This window comes from Ischnura elegans, chromosome 7 (genome assembly GCF_921293095.1).
Source record: "Ischnura elegans chromosome 7, ioIscEleg1.1, whole genome shotgun sequence".
Classification (NCBI taxonomy): domain Eukaryota; kingdom Metazoa; phylum Arthropoda; class Insecta; order Odonata; family Coenagrionidae; genus Ischnura; species Ischnura elegans.
Window position 1 is genome coordinate 34,604,637 of NC_060252.1, and position 17,724 is coordinate 34,622,360.

Consider the following 17,724-nt stretch of genomic DNA (forward strand, 5'->3'; position numbering starts at 1 on the left):
CTGGCTAGGGTTGGTGACTGAATATGCGGATACCCGGTTGTGTCTATTTGGTGAGAAGAATCAGTTGAGATCATAAATATAAGAAGAGGCTGAGGGAATAATGTCTTGGTCGAGGATAAGCACTTTACCTGGAAATTCACGCGTAGTTATATGCGTCCTCAAGTTCGCGTGGTAATGAGGAACTTGCATGGGTCATAGATTGCTCTAAAAACTATTTTGAATAAGTCAAATGGATACATTAGCTCGCAAAAATACCTTCAGTTTCTCCATTCAACATCAAAAGAAAGAAAAAAATTGCATTTAAAATCGAGAAAAATTTCTCTGAGCCGACCACTGCGCGAAGACACCCGAGCGTTGCCGAGGCCAGGCGTGACGTCATAGGTGCCTAAACAACCGTAGGGAGTAGGGAAATACGCTGAGCGCATGGTGTAAAATTTGTTTTGAGGGAGTATTTAGCCGCTCATCGTCACTTTATTTTGTTCTGTTATTCTTGGGCAAGTTTTCCTATTGCTATTGTGTCTCGGTTATTACTTGGGATATTAATAATGCGGCATCGGGATGATGAAATACAAGCGTTTCACTTCGTGTGTTTTGGTTATCAGAAAAATGGATGATAACGTTGCTACTCGTTCAAATAGTACACCTGAAATTCATGTACGTCTACATAATACCCCGCAAGCCGCCTAAAAGGCGTGTGGCATGGGGTGTTAGGACACCAGCATTTTTTTAGGACACCAAAAATTGATGCCACGACCCTCATGGAATTTTTTAAGACAAATTATTGCTATACGTCGGCGGCAAATCGAGTTGTAAAAGAAACTTGTAATACTGGAGGATAACGATCGTAAGCTGTGCTGTTGACATTAGAGTAAGCTGTGCTGTTGAATTTGGCAACGCTGGATTAACGGAGAAGGTAGTCCTATCCGTCCTACGGTACGAATTCACAGCAAAACAGTCTGCACACAATGCACATGTGAATCGGTTCCGCTGCCAACACACACACAAGCTACAACCTATTTCAATAACATAGGTAAATCCATAAACAATATACTAGCATGTACCATAAAAGTATAGTGGGAAATAGGCAAATACTCTTATCAAAAACTGGATGTCACTATCACACTCTTATATTCATCACGTACAACTTACAATAACAGAACTCGTTATGATGAATACAACTATTTATTCACTGATTTAAACCCTTAAATAAGCCCACACAAGTGACACAGGTGACATTTCTCACTACTATTCGTTGAAATAATGGAATAACAAACTTCACACACAGTTTTTATTTCAATAGCGTGATCGTGAAATGTCATATCTACGGTGAACAACGGAGATTAGCACGCCACTGACAATTTTTACACTACTGTTAGACATTTATCGATAGCGTAATAGCACTTTTTACAATTCAATCACGATGGAACACTGATAACTCTTGGCCGATATTTTTCAACCTTGTCAAACTTTGTGCATTACAACCACTGGCACTTTGATTATTAGCAGTAGCTTAACGGGAGATGTCACGTTGAAAATAACACTATTTTGGCACAAAAATGTTCCTAGATGTCTCCAATCAGCGAGCAAAAGTTGCATTGACTGGAATTCACCCCATAATACAAGCATAGACAGTCCTAAACGACGAATTCTCCGGTACCTACGAATAAACGGATGAAGTTATTGTATATAAAAGCTAAGCGGACATTAGCAAACATCAAAATCGTTCTAATTACATACTTAAATGAATGATATGCCGTCGATAACATCAACTTACAATTAACGTATCCCCCTTCCAATGGCCGTGGCTCAGACTCCTACAACGATGTTATTTAGGTATTATCAAATTTTTGGTTTAACTGCTCCAGTTTTATATTTTAAGCCCTTACTCAGATATTAATATTATAAATAATGCAAAATACGAGGGCTTCCAAGCCTCTATCGTCGGATATTTATCTTTAAATATAAAATAATCAACACGTCTAACAAACGAAGCTCTCACAACTGCTGGCAACTATTACAAACAATCACAACAATAGCTTCGCGTGATGTTTAGGCACCTTTGACGTCATCGAGGCTTCGTCGGCAGTGGCTTGGGGGGTGAGGGAGTTTTTCCCGCGCTTTAAAATTCGTTATATTTATCATTAAATATCTCGTGAAGGAAATCTCAGATTTACATGCGGTTTTCTTTGTTGTATTCAGAAAATAATTTTCTGTCCGCCTATGAAATAAAAAAAATTCATGCAAGTTCCCCATTATATATTTATTTATTTAATCCAGTCCAAAAACAGCACGAGGCCAATTAGAGAGGATAAATAATAACAGGAGAAACAATTTAATAATATAAAGCATCGTAACCATTAATGAACAAAAAATATTCAACAGTATTTACAAATAAATAACAAAGAATAGTAAATTTTATCGGGTGGTGTGAGGAATAGGGGACAAATTACGATAGTGATGGAGCAAGATGTATGAGGTAAGAAAAAAAGAATCAAATTTGGAACACATTCGGCAAAGGAGTTAATGGAAGGAGGAAGTCTGAATAGAAAAGAACGTTTTGAGACAGAAAGGCGGGGGGGGTGAAAATATGAAATAGGCCACTCGACCTCATCGTGCGCGAAGGAATGAGAAGCAGAAAAAAGAAAGAAGGTCAGATGATCTGTATTTGCCATTAATAATATTTAAGAAAAGTCTCCGGTCATTGAGGATACGGCGATTAGCTAAAGTAGCAATGCCAAGAGAGGATCTAATCTTATTGAGGGAGAAGTTACGAAAAGGCAAGTGGCGGTAGCGGACAATAGAAAGGAAAAAAAAATTCAAAGGGCTTTCTGGGAGCTTTCATAAAGAAGGTGGGGCCGTAGACCAGATTTGGCTGCAGTATTCTAGGACCGGAGAGACACAGGAAAGGAAGAAGGTGCGTAGAGCAATTAAATCCAACACCTCACCCTGGCGATACATCTTACCCGCCAAAGATATAGCGCGGGTGGAAATGGAAACCATTCGGAATACTATTTAAAATTCGGAAACTAATATAAAAATAAAAGATAGCAAAGTAACTGACATAAACGAATAGGAATGAATTATAGCAATGATTTTAAAACATAATAAGGAAGAAAATTTTTTGACCACACTGGGACTTGAACCCCGAACGTATACATCAAATGTCTCACGCCGTTTGCTGTACGAGGGAAGTAGTCGAAGGAAGTCATGGTGCGCGGAATCTTTACATGCGGATATCTCTCGAACCCGGGCCTATGTGGAAGAAAGCCGTGACACTTTTTCTACCTTGCCTATATTGTTTCAGGAAATAACATCGTCATTCAGATCCCGAACATCACTTTGGCGACCTCTCCTTGTTAGTGGAATCAGGAATGAAGCTGTTATTGGGTTTCTGAAATAACTAAAATCATAATTTTCCTTTTCAATCAACCAGAAGTTGCAGATTTCAACTACAGACTTGCAGAAGTCATTTTTTCCACAGAGTTTTAGGTATCTCCAGAACATCTCTGAAGGCTCTCTCAGGCAACCAAAAGCTTTAATGTACCACTAATGCTATCACATGGGGATTTTCCATGGCTTGTAGCAAAGAATGTCTATGATGCCCTTAAATAGAAGTCATGGTTATGGTTGCAAACATTGAGAAAAAATTTTCAGTTCTTAAGGCCGTTTTACACGGTACACGGAATTGCGCAGGTTAGAGCTGCATTTATTTCTAAAATGGCGTGGAATTGCGTGAATGCATGGACGAAATTGGAACAGGGGCTATTTTGCCGTCTCCCATCCACGCATTCTTGCATGTGTTCTAGCAATTCACCGCTTTACACGACGCAATTTTGATTGCACCTTCACACGTACGTCAGACTGCGCAATTCCGTGTACCGTGTAAAACGGCCTTTATACTGCCCTCCACAACCATTATTAATTCACTTTTTTAACTGATGCTAAACATTCTTTAACGAACTAAGAAATTAATCCCTGGGTTTCATATATAAAAGCTATATCATGCTCCAAATCATCTGATAAGATGCATAGGCTGGAAATAATTAGCCATTTTTTCTGGTGATCCTGAGTATTAATCAAAACAGGGCGTACTGTACAACTATCACTTGTCCAGTGATACCCTTATGCCTCATCTAGGTTAAGTTCTCACTAAAGTCAAGGAGAACAACTGCTTCAAGGGGTCCAATATTTTATTTCATTTGCTTAAAGTAGTTTGCCTGTGCCTTCATAAAAAAATGGAAGGGGCACCATTTTTTCCACTCTTTCAATTGAACTTGATAAATACTCATCAAATTTCACGGTGAAGTTAACCAGTGGAGATCTGTCACTGGAAATCCACTGACTGTATAAAACTTCACCTCAAGGGTAACATTCAAACTTTTTCAGAAGTTAGCGTTTTAATTTTCACGTGAATGACATTGAAAGCCACGTCACAGCATACAGTCCCTGTTATGAGTAGAACATACTAAATAACCAATTAGGTCCAGGCTTGTTTCCTATATTACAGGTATGAAGGAATAGGTTTACATTGTGATGAATTGTGCAAACACACACTGAATACGTTCCAGGAGATCCTACTAACACACATGCCATTTTGGACGCAGGTTATAGAATTTAGAAATGCCTATTTTAATCCCAGGGAAGTCATTTGATTAGCAAACAAACTAACATAGGCTATATAGGGAGCAAGGAGACAGTAGATCAAGGATGGGAAGGGTTAAAAGTATTACCTAAAAGTAAATGTGAACGAGAAATAAATTTGATGTATAGACAGCAGAAGGATCAGGAAACTATAGATCATGTAGGAAATCATTAGGATAATGGATAGGAGAAATGTAAGAATGCAGCGACCAATGCAACAGGATTGATATAGATACTACTAGATAAGGAGTATTGAAAGCATATAATGTGAAGATAATTAGCACTGGATTGGGAAAGAGAGATTCCGACACAAATCAAGAGCATGCCTGACTTGTATATTATTACAATTAGAATAAAACATGGCAACAACCCTCGCAAAACTACTTAACTAGCAAACCTCTCGGGTGCATAAGTAAAACATGTGAATTACCATACATAGTGTGTATCAAGGTGGGATACGAAGGAGGCAAAAATGGTATGGCGAAAAGGCAGTGTATGTAATGGAACGGTTTCATGAGAAGGGAAGTATGGTCGCAGTATGCCATGGAGAAGTCGTTAATGAGTGACTAAAGAGGGAAAGGAATGCCAAAAATTAGGGGTAAGAAAGGGTGCAAATTGAAACACAAGTTCAGAAGAGGAAAAAGACATAAAGGAAAGATATGTAACAAAATGAATAGATCAGAAGTATAAAATGCACAGAAAAAAGCAGAAAATGAGGATGGTTTCAGACCAGGAATTCTTGCGATGGAAATGATGACATAATGGAAAATAATACAAAGGCATGGGAAGTCGTGGGGTAGAAAATAGTACCCCCTGCAAGCCGTAATAAATGCCTAACTTCTTCTTCAATGACTTCAGTGCACTAACTGCCAATAACACAAAAGACCACAAAATAATGTACCAAGATTTGAGAAAAACTTGAAAGCTTGTTTCAGGAAACCATCTACCATGGTACGAATACCAATCGGGACGGAGCGTTAATAAAAGAATTGCATCACACAAATAGAAATAGTTACGCAAAACTACAGATAAATAATTACTTACCCAATAGAACTAACACCCACTCTTAATGGTTGTAATGACGTGGTAAAAGAAGCGGAGGTATTACTTAAATCGAAGGCATGGTCCCCGAGCTGTCCAGCATGGTCCACGATCGGCGGCAGCACGCCGTCACGCGGTCACGCCATCTTCCACCATCTTCCACGATCACCACCCGCCCGACGAAATTTTTTTTTGACATCAGCACATCAGTGGGCGGCGAAGCGCACGTCGGCGCATGTACCCATCTACTGGCGTGTTATGTACACAAAGGGGATCGTAACGGAGAGGGAGATGGTGTTAACATTTTAGGTTTCTTGCTTTAAAGCGGCAGGAATGAGATACTTATGTCATTTGTAAAAAGAGATTTTTTGGCATTTTTGTTGTGATGCATTAGGTAAATCGGGTCAGTAATTGCAAGGAGTATAGAATATCTATGCTCCTTGATAATTTTAGGAGTGCTGTCAGCTGTGAATTGTAACTGTGGGTGTCAATAATTATGGGCATAATGAACCGGTATTCAGCCATAATTTACCTTTGTCTGGTAATCGTTCCTTCGAAAATGGAAAATAGTGTTTTTAATGGTGCTCAGCATGATGTTGATAACTTCGAGTGCGTTAACTGTTTGAGGGACAACATAAAGATAAACGAAATCCAATTAAATCCAGTGAGAAGAAGTAGAAGCCTCCCAAGAAACGAGAAGTTGATAGAAAGCCGAGAATGTAAGCCGGTGGTTGAGGAACTGTGCAAACAGTATGTTCAAGCGGATGACTTAATAGTTTTGGATTGCATTCTTTCCAATGACGTAAGGCTGCTTGTCGAAGCTCTTGGATCTAAATGTTTAAATGAAGTTCTAATTACTGATTACACACATTTTCCTTTGTAGATGAGCAAGGTGAACAGAATCAACGAATCTTGCCGTAACATCCTTTGGGCTCATTCCTTAGAAATCCTTGAAGGCAAAAGCCTTCGATCGGCGTTGCAGTTGCATTGTTCTGCAGACTTGAAGGAAAAGAATCTATCGGAATGTGTCTCTCGATCAGCTTTTCCGGAGTCCTCCCCATCGCCCATTGTGTCACCGATTTTGTCATGTATGCTGGAGTATAAGGAGGGCATTCACAATCCCAGATGCAAGTAAGGCTATTTGGATACCTAAATTTTTGTCGAATTTCGTGTTGTAAGAAGTACAATAGATATAACATTAATATATGCGTTTAACGGTTCCGCTGTTCTTTTAGTATGAAAAATACAAACTCTTTAATCAAAAATTTATGAAATAAGTTAACAAATCATTGAGGGGGTTATTTATTGTCACATTCAGTTCATCAAAAAATTGTATCATTAATTTATTTTAATTCCAATGATGAGAAATATGTTTTACCGAAATGATTAAAATTACAGAAACAAATGTACTGCATTTTTAGGAATGACTGCTTTACAAAATGTATTCCAACTATCCAAAATAATACTAATGACTGGTATAATGGTGTCTTGGTCCTTTCTCTCACGAGAAATGATTTAAGTCTATATCAAGATATAATTTTTTTCCAAGGGATAAAAAGGCCTACATCAATGAGGCTGTGCTAGCGTTTCCAATTCATAAATTGGAAGAAGATATGCAAGGCTCTTGAGGCCTGTTTACACAGTACACTAACCCATAGAAGTTAATGTCTAAATGTACGAGTGCTAAACGTCTAAGTGAATGAACATGAAAATGCTCCATGTAAGCACCCAACTTGTGAAAATGCTTGAAAAGAAAGTGGAAGCTGTTCTTATTTGATTCATGCATTTGTACATGCTCTGATCGGGTCCACCAAAATCATTCATGCATTCACACCTGATAAAAAATATTATAGCAGCAATCCATAGACTAAGTCTTCGCGTAACTGGACTAACGTCAGCTATTAGTTTGGGAAAATAAAGATCAGATTCTACCCTCTTACTTCGGTTTTATTCTCAACCTTTGGTAGAGTAACTTCCAGCAAAGTAAATCAACAAGCCCTTGACTAGCAATGTACATATAGTAACTTTTTATGTTGATAAAAACTGCATTGTCTGCAATGATAAGAAATTGCATATTTCATAGAAATCTTAACTACACCATGGGCAAAGTTTAGAGTTTTCTGTTGGGAAGACCAGCAATCCTGCTGGGGGTTTAAGGACTATGGAACACCCCGGTGAAACCATATTCCATAGCCTCTAAGTGTTTTTGGAAAATATGTAAATTTGCCTCTGAAAACTACATTTTAAGCATTATACAAGATTGAGATTTATTTAAACTTTTGATGTTTTTGTTTTCATTGTACTTGAATGCATAGGTTTCATACATTTTTTGGACAAATTGCCATTTAAATTGGAGGGGGGACTTCCCCTGGACCCTCAAAAACTGATGATTCGCACATTAACTCGTAGGTGTTAATGTAACTTGTAAACAGACCTTAAGCATTAGGAGAGACATAACAAGTAGATCCGTGATTTTATTCTTGGCTCATGGGAGTTTGGGTCGAAGTTATGTACCTAGGTTTGATTTAGCAATAATTGTGCAGTGAATATCGGATGTGCTTGATTTCTAAGTAATTGAAGAGAGGGCATGTTAACACAAAGTCATTAAACATGGGGTTATAATCAAATTCATGTACGTTCCTATAAAAAAGGTGACTATACCTCAGAACCATGTTCAAGAATGGGACAGGCTACTGATGAATACGGGGCCTTTTCATCTCAAATGAGGCAGATTTTGCAAAATCACGTCAGGTGACCTGTATCTCTAAAAGTTATTTACGTGGAAGGAGTAATACCCTTACTATGAACTGTTACAGCTTTAATTAAGCTATGAACCTAACCCCCAGAAAGTTATGATTCTTTGAACATAGTTCCATCAAGCCTCGGAGTAAAGAATGGAAAATTACATTTATGCTGATAACTATGGAACCAAAGCACATGAAGCGCTAATCTTGCTTTATTGTGTTAAAGAAAATACACGTGAGTCATCCGACTTCAATTCAACAAACATTGGTCCCTTAGGGTCTTCGATTTTAATGAAAACTTCTGTATGAGTCTATGTTCACCTCAAACTAAATATCCCATGGCTGTTTTGCTGGAGACAAATTTTTGAACATTTTAATTTCTTTTCCTTTTTGCCAAAAAGTTGTGCCTTGAAAGATATATTTTTCCTCTATTTCATGTTGTATTTATTGTTGTAGAGCCATGACTCAAGGCTTATTGCAAAGCTAACACTTTTCGTGAGACACTTAATGTATAAAAAAATTATTAAATTCTGTTTTGTATTACAGCTATATTTAAATGTTAAAATAGGGTAGTTTCCTTCATCAAAGAAACCGAAAGGCATTGATTGCGATTTGTTATCCACAATTACTGTATTCATAATATACAAATTATTTCGTTTTAGAAATACCGGTTTAGACGAATGGCAATGCTCCATTTTTATCCTTATTTGAAAAGGGCCAGATTGGCGCCCATGCGATGCCACTCCACGTGACGTCACATGGACCTAGTTTCTATAGGAGAAGATAGGAGTTATACATCGTCTGAGATTACCAATGCATGCATGAGGCGCAGAGCTCAGGGAAACATGTCTTAATAATCACCTATTAAAACTGGCTAAGGTCGGAAAGTTTTCTTCGTTTGATAAGGTACATATTAATAAACCTTTTTTAAGCCAAGCGCTACCAGACAGCAAGGTACTCAGCTACCCTCTAGCATCCTGCGTCCTATCAGCGCTCAGAGCCTCGATCAAGGTCACCTCACAAGGCGGGAGGGGGAACCAGAAATACGTCACACGGAGAGATTTCCTTACCCGTCGCGTTTTCGCGCGCTTCAAATTTTTCACTTTTCATTTAATCGCGAAAAATAGATGTTTTCATTTAAAAATCTAAAAGCGTGAAATACGTTCTCCAGGAGTAATAATCTTCCGATATAGGCAATAAAAAAATAATAGGAAACCACCCTATTGTGAATGGACTTCTTTCAAATGCTCCATCTCAAAATTGGCCCGAGCTTTTACTTCATTTTCTACACATCTACCTTACTAATCAAAGTATAAAATTGAGTGGCCCCTCATGAATGGATAAAAAAAAAACATTTGCACCATTAAAAATACATGCCATAGCCTTTTGTACCAGTCTATGATTGTGATAACTGCTTCAGACTGTAGTTACATCACCTATACCTTCAATTATAAACTGTTAAAACCACCAATATTTATTATTTTTGGATTAGTAAGTTAACTGAACATTTAAAATTACATAAACATTGTTATTTCTCAATCTCAAGCGCTAGGTTATCCAAATGTGTTGGTAAATTGTAAGGGATTTGTAGCAGCTTTCACTTTATGTGGATAAAATTTTGGCTCTCATTAAAAATTGTTTAAATATTTCAAAGCTTGTAGTATCAACCTGACATTTTGTGCTGAATTTTGAAACAAGAGGTAGACATTTTAATTGATTTGATTATAATTCAAGTTCTATAGTGGACATAATGAATGTTTTGCAGTCCAGGAAAATGGTACAGAAACAAAAAAATGTAAATCTTGATGAGGTGCATAGGAAAGACTTTGGCCTCTGCTAAAAATATTACCTGTGGTTCATTTTAGTCAAATAAGATGCTGTAAATTAATGTGAATATTTTTCCAATATCATGTCTCTTATTTATTTTAAAATATTCTTTCATGAATAGAGCCCTATTAAGAGGTTCACTTAAGAGTGCAAACTGATTTTAACACACTATGACAGTAACTTTTAAATAGTTTAGGCCTAGGATGCATGAGAGTTAGGAACATCTTTTTTATTAAATTGAGATTTTGATAATCTCTTGTCTGGGACCCTCATTTTAAAGGAGAGGTCAAGAAATTGGAGAAGGTGCAGAGAAAAGCTGCTAGGTATGTGTTGGGAAAGCATAAAAAAAACAGAAAGTGTTTCAGAAATGCTCAGAGTTCTAAGGTGGGAGAGTTTAAAGGAGAGGAGGAAAAGAAGCAGGCTATGTGGCATGTTAAGAATAATCAGAGGGGAAAAAGCATGGAAAGAATTTGGGAAGGACATATCAAAACCCAGCCTTGTTGGAAAAAATGATCACCAGTTCAAGATAAAGTGCCGATCACAAAGGACAAATGCGAAGCAGTTCTCCTTCTTGAATAGGACCATAAGGGACTGGAACGACCTACCAGCTAAACTGTTTGAGTCCTTCCCGAAAAATTTACAGTTTTGAAAAGCGGTTGAAGAAGTAGGGACAAAGGGCTTTTTGTAATGTTTTCTATTGTTTTTTAAAATGTTTTCTATTGCTTTTTCAATGTTTTCTATTGTTTTCTCATCATGTGTACATGTTACTACCAGGCCAATGGCCTACTTGTAACAATTTTAATGATAATAATAATACATAGTAAGGGAAATATATGGTGAATAACAGACTATGGAAATGACCATGCCCAATTATTAACTCATGTCTCCCTTCTTTGCAGACTATTTATCCAGAAGATTGAGAAATTAGTTTTATTTGATTTCATCCAAATGATGGGCCCTTTGGCAAAGTATTGTGAGGCAGACGTGAAGCAGTTGGACTGCAGCCGCAATGAAGTGTCATGGGAGGTATTGTCTCAGCCAGTCCTCTCTCATGCATGTGATGAAACTTCCCTAAACTGAATCTGAGTCTTCACTGTGGGATAGGTTTCTATCCATTCTACATTGTGAAGAGAAGTATTTTGAGAAATTTCTAAATTTACAATGATTTACAATTCTCCACTTTTTCGAAACAATTAAACGAGGACTATTTTCAATATACCTTATCATTTTTGACTGTGAAATGGTACAGTGTTTTGAAACTAGTCTTTTATAAAATTGGAATAAAGTTTAGAATAAAATGACAAAAAAATACGTGTAGAAAATTGCAAATCAATCTGCAGAAAAGTTTCTTGGGTTTTCCACCGGTTGATGTCGTCCATGTCTCCCGACGTTTTGAGCAGCGTCTTGCTGATCATTCTCAGGGGATCTTCCGAATGAATTGATGAATGAATGACTTCGGAAGATTCCCTGAGGATGATGACGCTGGGAAAACCTAAGATCATACTGCAAATCAATTTGTTGTACAGTATAATGAGAAGGCAGATGGTAACCCATTCCTTGAATAAATCTTTGCGGTGGTGTTGCTTGTCGAGGTTTTTTTTTAAGTGTAAGATGATTGAAGTCCTTATCATTAGTTGAGGATCATAAAGTGCACTCCATGCAGTTGATACCTTTTTTTCTTTCTCTTTTGGAAGGGGGGGACACTAGCGTGCTTGCAGCTAAAGTTAGACCAAGTGCACGACGAGCGTTGCCGTGCACAAATCATGCAACTGTCAGAACTGCAAGCAGAAGATGTGCAGTTGGACCGACAGCTGTACAAGGCGTGCTATGCAGAGTACAATCACCTGTGTCGAGACAGCGATAAGAATGTGGATGCTTACACTTGCCTCATGCGCAAAAGAATGGACAAGAGTGTAGGCAAGAAGGTGAGATTTCCCTGCTCTTTCTGAGAAGCGACTATCAGCTTCAAATGTATTGTCTCCACATGTTTATCATTTATATTGTTATGTGCCCATGCAGTCACTGTGTCACACAGGGAAGTTAAATGTTTTAGGGAGTATGTCAGTGGAGTGGTTTGAGGATTGGGCTGCTGACTATGCCAGTAGCTCAACCTCTTGGTAAGTGAATACTGAACTTGATTTCCATTGATAAAAATCCAATGCCTATGCTTGTGTTTTTGATAAAATGCACTTATCAGATGTGGCATGCTGATAATTATGTTGACAAGAACAAAACACCACAGCACTACAGTAATGTTATGCACAAATTTTACTAAGTTGTGGACAGCTCTTTTTCTGCTGGATATACCTAATGGAAACTTAGGTTATTAATAGCTATAATTTGGGAGTAACAAGTTCTCAACTTTGGTTTCCATTAAGGATGGGTAATTTCCATTCTCTGAAAGTATTTCAATAAACTTTTTATGTACATTTCTGTTTTATTTTTTACTACTGCTGTCCGTGCAACATGCCCATTAAGACATCTTGCAAGGAAGTACGTAGATTATTAATTAGACAAGGGATTAAAAGTAACAGAAGCAGGCGAGATATAGTGGAATGACATACTATAAATATTGATGGAACAGAGATAGCACTTTTCCACTGGTATATTATTGAAAGTTCGATGCGTTTCGAAGGTCAGGTCATTATCAAGTACAAACCAGGCCCAGCACAGTTGTACTTGATAATGACCCGACGGTCGAAAGGCGTCATACTTTCAATAATAAACCTGTGAATAAGAGCCATCTCTCTGTTCTCTCAATACTTAGACAAGGGATTGAAAAATGGAATAACAGGGCCCTTCAATTTTCAAGTTCCTTTGATAAAATGAAATTGGTGAATGAGCCTTTAAACTCATGGCAATGGGCACACCTGGATTTTAATGCAAACGTCACTTAATCCTCTTTTCAGTGTGCAAACGAACTGAGTCGTCGGCTGGGCCTGGTGGCACGTGACTACAAGGCCAGTAAAGGTTTCACTCGTGCATGTCGTGATGATGTGAGATTGAACCACTGCCGAAGGCGAAGGCCTCATGCAGCTCCCGATGAGGCCCTCGACGTGCGGCTGGCCCACATTCTCCTCTGTTTGGAGGGTGCTTTACGCAATGGTAAGCGCATGTGATGAGTTGTCAGTACAGTGATGTGATGCATGGTGGTCCTGCAGAGTTGAACCAGAAAACTGAATCTAAGTCTTAAAGCCAAGGGGCCTTACCATGTACAGTGGAACCTCGTTAAAGCGAGTACGGGCTATAGCGACACCCCCGCTATTACGAGAGATAGCCGATGCACCGTCAATTGACCCTATAATAAGCGTGTTAAAAAATTCGTTTTTACGAGACCCTTTCGGTGTTGGCTCTCGCTATAGCGAGGGTTTCACCGCTTTCACCAAGACTTTCACCAAGACTCCTTAACCTCTGTAATTGCTAGCGATCTGTTAGAAATGAAGTTAATGGAGTGCTCAGTCTTAAATTTATGTGGTAAACTGTCGTTCGATAAATATAATGATTGACGAAACAATGCTTTGCATGATTTTTATTCAGTGCGGCGCTTATAAATTGTTTGAATAGTTAGTCGTTATTTGAGCAAGGAAATTTAGTGATGCAAAAAAACATCGCCTTTCGTCTGGATTTATGCTTACGTTTATCGGATAGATGTTTATCTGTCGCCGCACCACTCCTGTTCCTGTATATCTGTTCGCAACAGGTATATTGGCTACTATTTGCTCCACCTCCAGTAAAGCGACAATTCGCTATAGCGAGTGTTTATTAGTGCACCGTGGGGTGTCATTATATCGAGGTTTCACTGTATGTGTATAAAACAAGTGGGAAAATTTAAAAGGATTAAAAAAACGTGACTGCCAAGAGTTTATCAGTATTCAATTGTAGATTATATGGGAAGGAATCCCCCCATAATTTCCGGAAAAATTGATGAACTGGTAATCTTTAACCCTTTGGGGTCCAATGTCGAGGCTACGACAAGTCTAGTGCTACGAGCACTAGGCTTGTCGTAGCATCAGGTCTAACATCTAGTTGACAGCAAATCAGGTAATCTATTGAAACATTGCCCTTGTATAAATCGCTTTGCCTTGTGATGTCGAGCTCAACTCGAAGTTAGACTCGATGCTATGACAAGCATAGTGCTCGTAGCACTAGACTTGTCAAGCCAGCCTCGACGTTGGACCTCAAAAGGTTAAGGTGGGTTTCCAATGTAGGTTATAATTTCACCAGCTGAACAAACTATGTCTTAAAATAATTGATGAATTTCCAAAAGCCTCTTTTTAAGGTATATCAGACCTCAGACACATTATAACGTTTTTTGTCTTGTCAGTCACGTTTTTTTTTAATCCTTTTAAATTTTCCCACTTGTTTTATACACATGCATGGTAAGGCCCCTTGACTTTGCCGGCCTCGGTGGCGGCGGGGTAAAGTCCTCGCCTGCCAAACATGAGGTCGCGGGTTCGAGTCCCGCCTGGGTTAGTTCCCCTTATCCAGGGAATGGTTGTTCGATTACGTTTCATTGTTGACTTTGTTGAATACCCCGATTTAAAATGGCCTATGAGAGCTGTATTCGGAGGTTTGGGAATAAAATTTGAAAAAATAAAAAAATAACCTCAATTGCATCCCACCTAGACAGTAAATAATCAACCCCAAACAATGACCTTAATCCTCCCTTGTCAGTATTCAAATTACTGCCATGCATGTATTACATGTGTAAATTAAGACACATCATCAAAACTCTTTATGGATGTCACCTTGGCCGAGAAGAATCTTCCTAAGGGTGCTGAAAAACTTAGTTTTTGATATTTTTCATTTGTTATATACATTCATAGGATGATTGATAGGATATATGGATCTAGGGGGGGAAGCACGGGGGCATGTGCCTCCCCCTCAGACCTTTATGAAATATGCAGGATTTTTAATACCCGCTGGTCCCATTATCATTTCGTTCGTTTTGTTTTTTTTTGCGAGGTATCCTTGTGCCCCACCCACAACAAAATCCTGGATACAGCCTTGCTTGTGCCCCCTCCAGAAAGAAATCCTGGATCCGCCCCTGTCTATATTTATTCTTAAATTCAAAATTACCGTATGATTTTAGTAGTAGTCTAGTGTAAAAACTGAATGAATGATAGGAGGTTAATTTAAGGGAGCATTTAATTCCAGAAAGTCTTTCTTCATCGGAAGATTTTTTGTAGGGTAAGTATATTTTTTGAAAACTGTGGATACCCAGTTTGGTAGGTGTGACAGCTGAAATAAGATGTTAACCAACAATCCCAACCTGCCTCTTCCACAGCCAGGCTGACTCTGCTGTGCTACCAATCATTGCCTTGTTGCCTATCGTTATGGCGCTCTTGCTGGTAATTGTGTTGCACCTGTTGCTGGTTGCTAGAGTTTTGCAAAGGAGAACCACTGCCGTGGGCAGACAGGAATTAATTAATGGCTTGCCAATGTTGTCTCCCACTTTATGGGCAGGCTGTTTTTGGTCCAATTTTGCACGTTTTTATTACGAAATGTCAAGCTATAGTCCTGGGACCAAGTTTGAAATGTGTGTGCAGAGATTCTACATCAAACGTTCCAAACCCCATTCCTGTTGCACTTGATACGAATGAGATAGACCCTTAAGTGTGACCGGTCCAAAAAGGAGATAGACTGATACACTAGAAACTTAATGTAAAGAAATAAATGTAATTATTACTGCCAATAATTATATACAGCACATTCCCGATCATCAGGGTGCGGCTTATCCTTGTTGTGGATCATATTATCCATGCATGAGTTCATACTCCTTTGATGTTTTCCTTGTAAAAAAATAAAATCGGACACAAGAGCAGCAGGATATTCGCATTTTAATGCATGGCTACACCAAGCCTAATATTTCCATTAGAATTCTCATGGTAAAATGGAATTATTTTATTTACTTATTGACAAGGAATATTTCAAGTTTACTTGGACGTCTGATCTAGCATTGCAGATGATGATCAGCGGTGGGAAAAAAAACTCAAGAATAATTTTCGAAGATTCTTGAATGGTAACGAATCACAAATGAAGAAAAATGTTATCTGCGATCATTACACGTATATTTCATATCGCAAACATGCAATTAATGCCCTGGACTCGCATACGGTTGAGGGGAACTGGAAATTTTGTCGCACTCAGGCATGTTTATGCCGTGACTAGTAGCAGGAGAGGAAGGAAATAGAAGACGTGAAGGCAGCGAGGGAAGTTGAAGTAGAGATAGCATGAGCCATAGTCAGGTAATTGCTTGTGTAGACAGTTTGCCTTAAGCCCTGGTTTCCTATAACCACTGCTGGGCGATGAGTACCGTGTTCCTGTTTTCCGAGCATTGTGGTGTGTGACCACGCTCGGTGATAATGGATCTGTGTCCCAGGCAACTTGTGCGAGAAGCAAACATGTAGCGTGGTGCCTGAAAGAGTAGTTTTGAACAGCGTGCTGTCCTTTTGAAGTGTTCGTGCAAACCATGTTTCTGAATCCTTGATTTCGCAGCCATGGATGCGAGGTTTTCGGAAACTATGTATTACACGGAGCAGTAAGAATACAAGTGCAATCACGTTAACATAACAAAAAAAGTTGCAGCTGGGAAGAGATAGCTGCTGGTGATTCAGAAAATCAAACTAAAATAACATAAAATGTGCGTACATAATAATGAATCGATTGATTTACGTATGATAAAAATTACAAGAAATTAAAGTGAAAATTTGAATTATTCGTGTTTTCTGATTATTCATGCTGCCTCTCCCTATTATTAGCCGAGATAGTTGGGAGGATGCTGTAATTAATGGTGGTATCTCATCCACAAAATTTTGTTCATATGTTCAATAAATATTAATATAATTGCTTGACAGGAAGCAGTGTGTCCCCTGATTGTCGCTCCGGTATGGTCGCCCACAGACGCTTTCTGCTTGAAGACTACCATACATCTCCAGAGGTGGTGTCAGGCTGTGCTGTTGAGGTGGCTAAAGTCTGTAGCGGCTATGAGGGTGCTGAGGTGATTCATTGTCTTATGGAGAATGCACGGACCTCGCACAGACGGCAGCGCCGCATCTCCAAGGCTTGCCATCGTGCGGTGAGTGTTTCCATTATGAGCTTCAAACCTCAATCTCACAGTATCTGAGAATACTATTTTAAATTAACAACCAGTTTCTCTTCGTTAACCCATGATAACCTAGTGTTGCTTCTAAGCAACATCAAATAGGTACATATTAATATTCAGCTCTAAGTAGGAAATATCTAAACTACGCATTATGTTATGGAGTAAGTCTTAATGATGAAATCTGAAAATGGATAAATAACGGTATACAGCTTCCACAATAATTATGATTGAGTGCAAAATTCTCAAGTTTTCAAAGTCAAAAATCTTGAAATTTGATCTCTCCCAGAAGCATCTCTGGGTTAGAAAGGGTTAAAACTTTCGTGGGTACACGTCATGTTGAATAAAAACTTTTGGACTATGTCGCCG

At 38.6% G+C, this 17,724-nt stretch overlaps 1 protein-coding gene across 1 annotated transcript in view; it reads left to right on the forward strand.

The window, feature by feature from the left end:
* Positions 1 to 5,888: 5,888 nt before the first annotated feature.
* LOC124162087 (Golgi apparatus protein 1) overlaps positions 5,889 to 17,724 on the forward strand; it is a 43,327-nt gene continuing 31,491 nt past the window's right edge. Inside the window, exons 1-6 of the mRNA XM_046538463.1 lie at positions 5,889 to 6,484; positions 6,566 to 6,813; positions 11,153 to 11,279; positions 11,948 to 12,178; positions 13,163 to 13,358; positions 17,111 to 17,331. Of these exons, the coding sequence (XP_046394419.1) occupies positions 6,179 to 6,484; positions 6,566 to 6,813; positions 11,153 to 11,279; positions 11,948 to 12,178; positions 13,163 to 13,358; positions 17,111 to 17,331 (1,329 nt within the window). The 5' untranslated portion in view covers positions 5,889 to 6,178. The remainder of the gene's footprint in view (positions 6,485 to 6,565; positions 6,814 to 11,152; positions 11,280 to 11,947; positions 12,179 to 13,162; positions 13,359 to 17,110; positions 17,332 to 17,724) is intronic.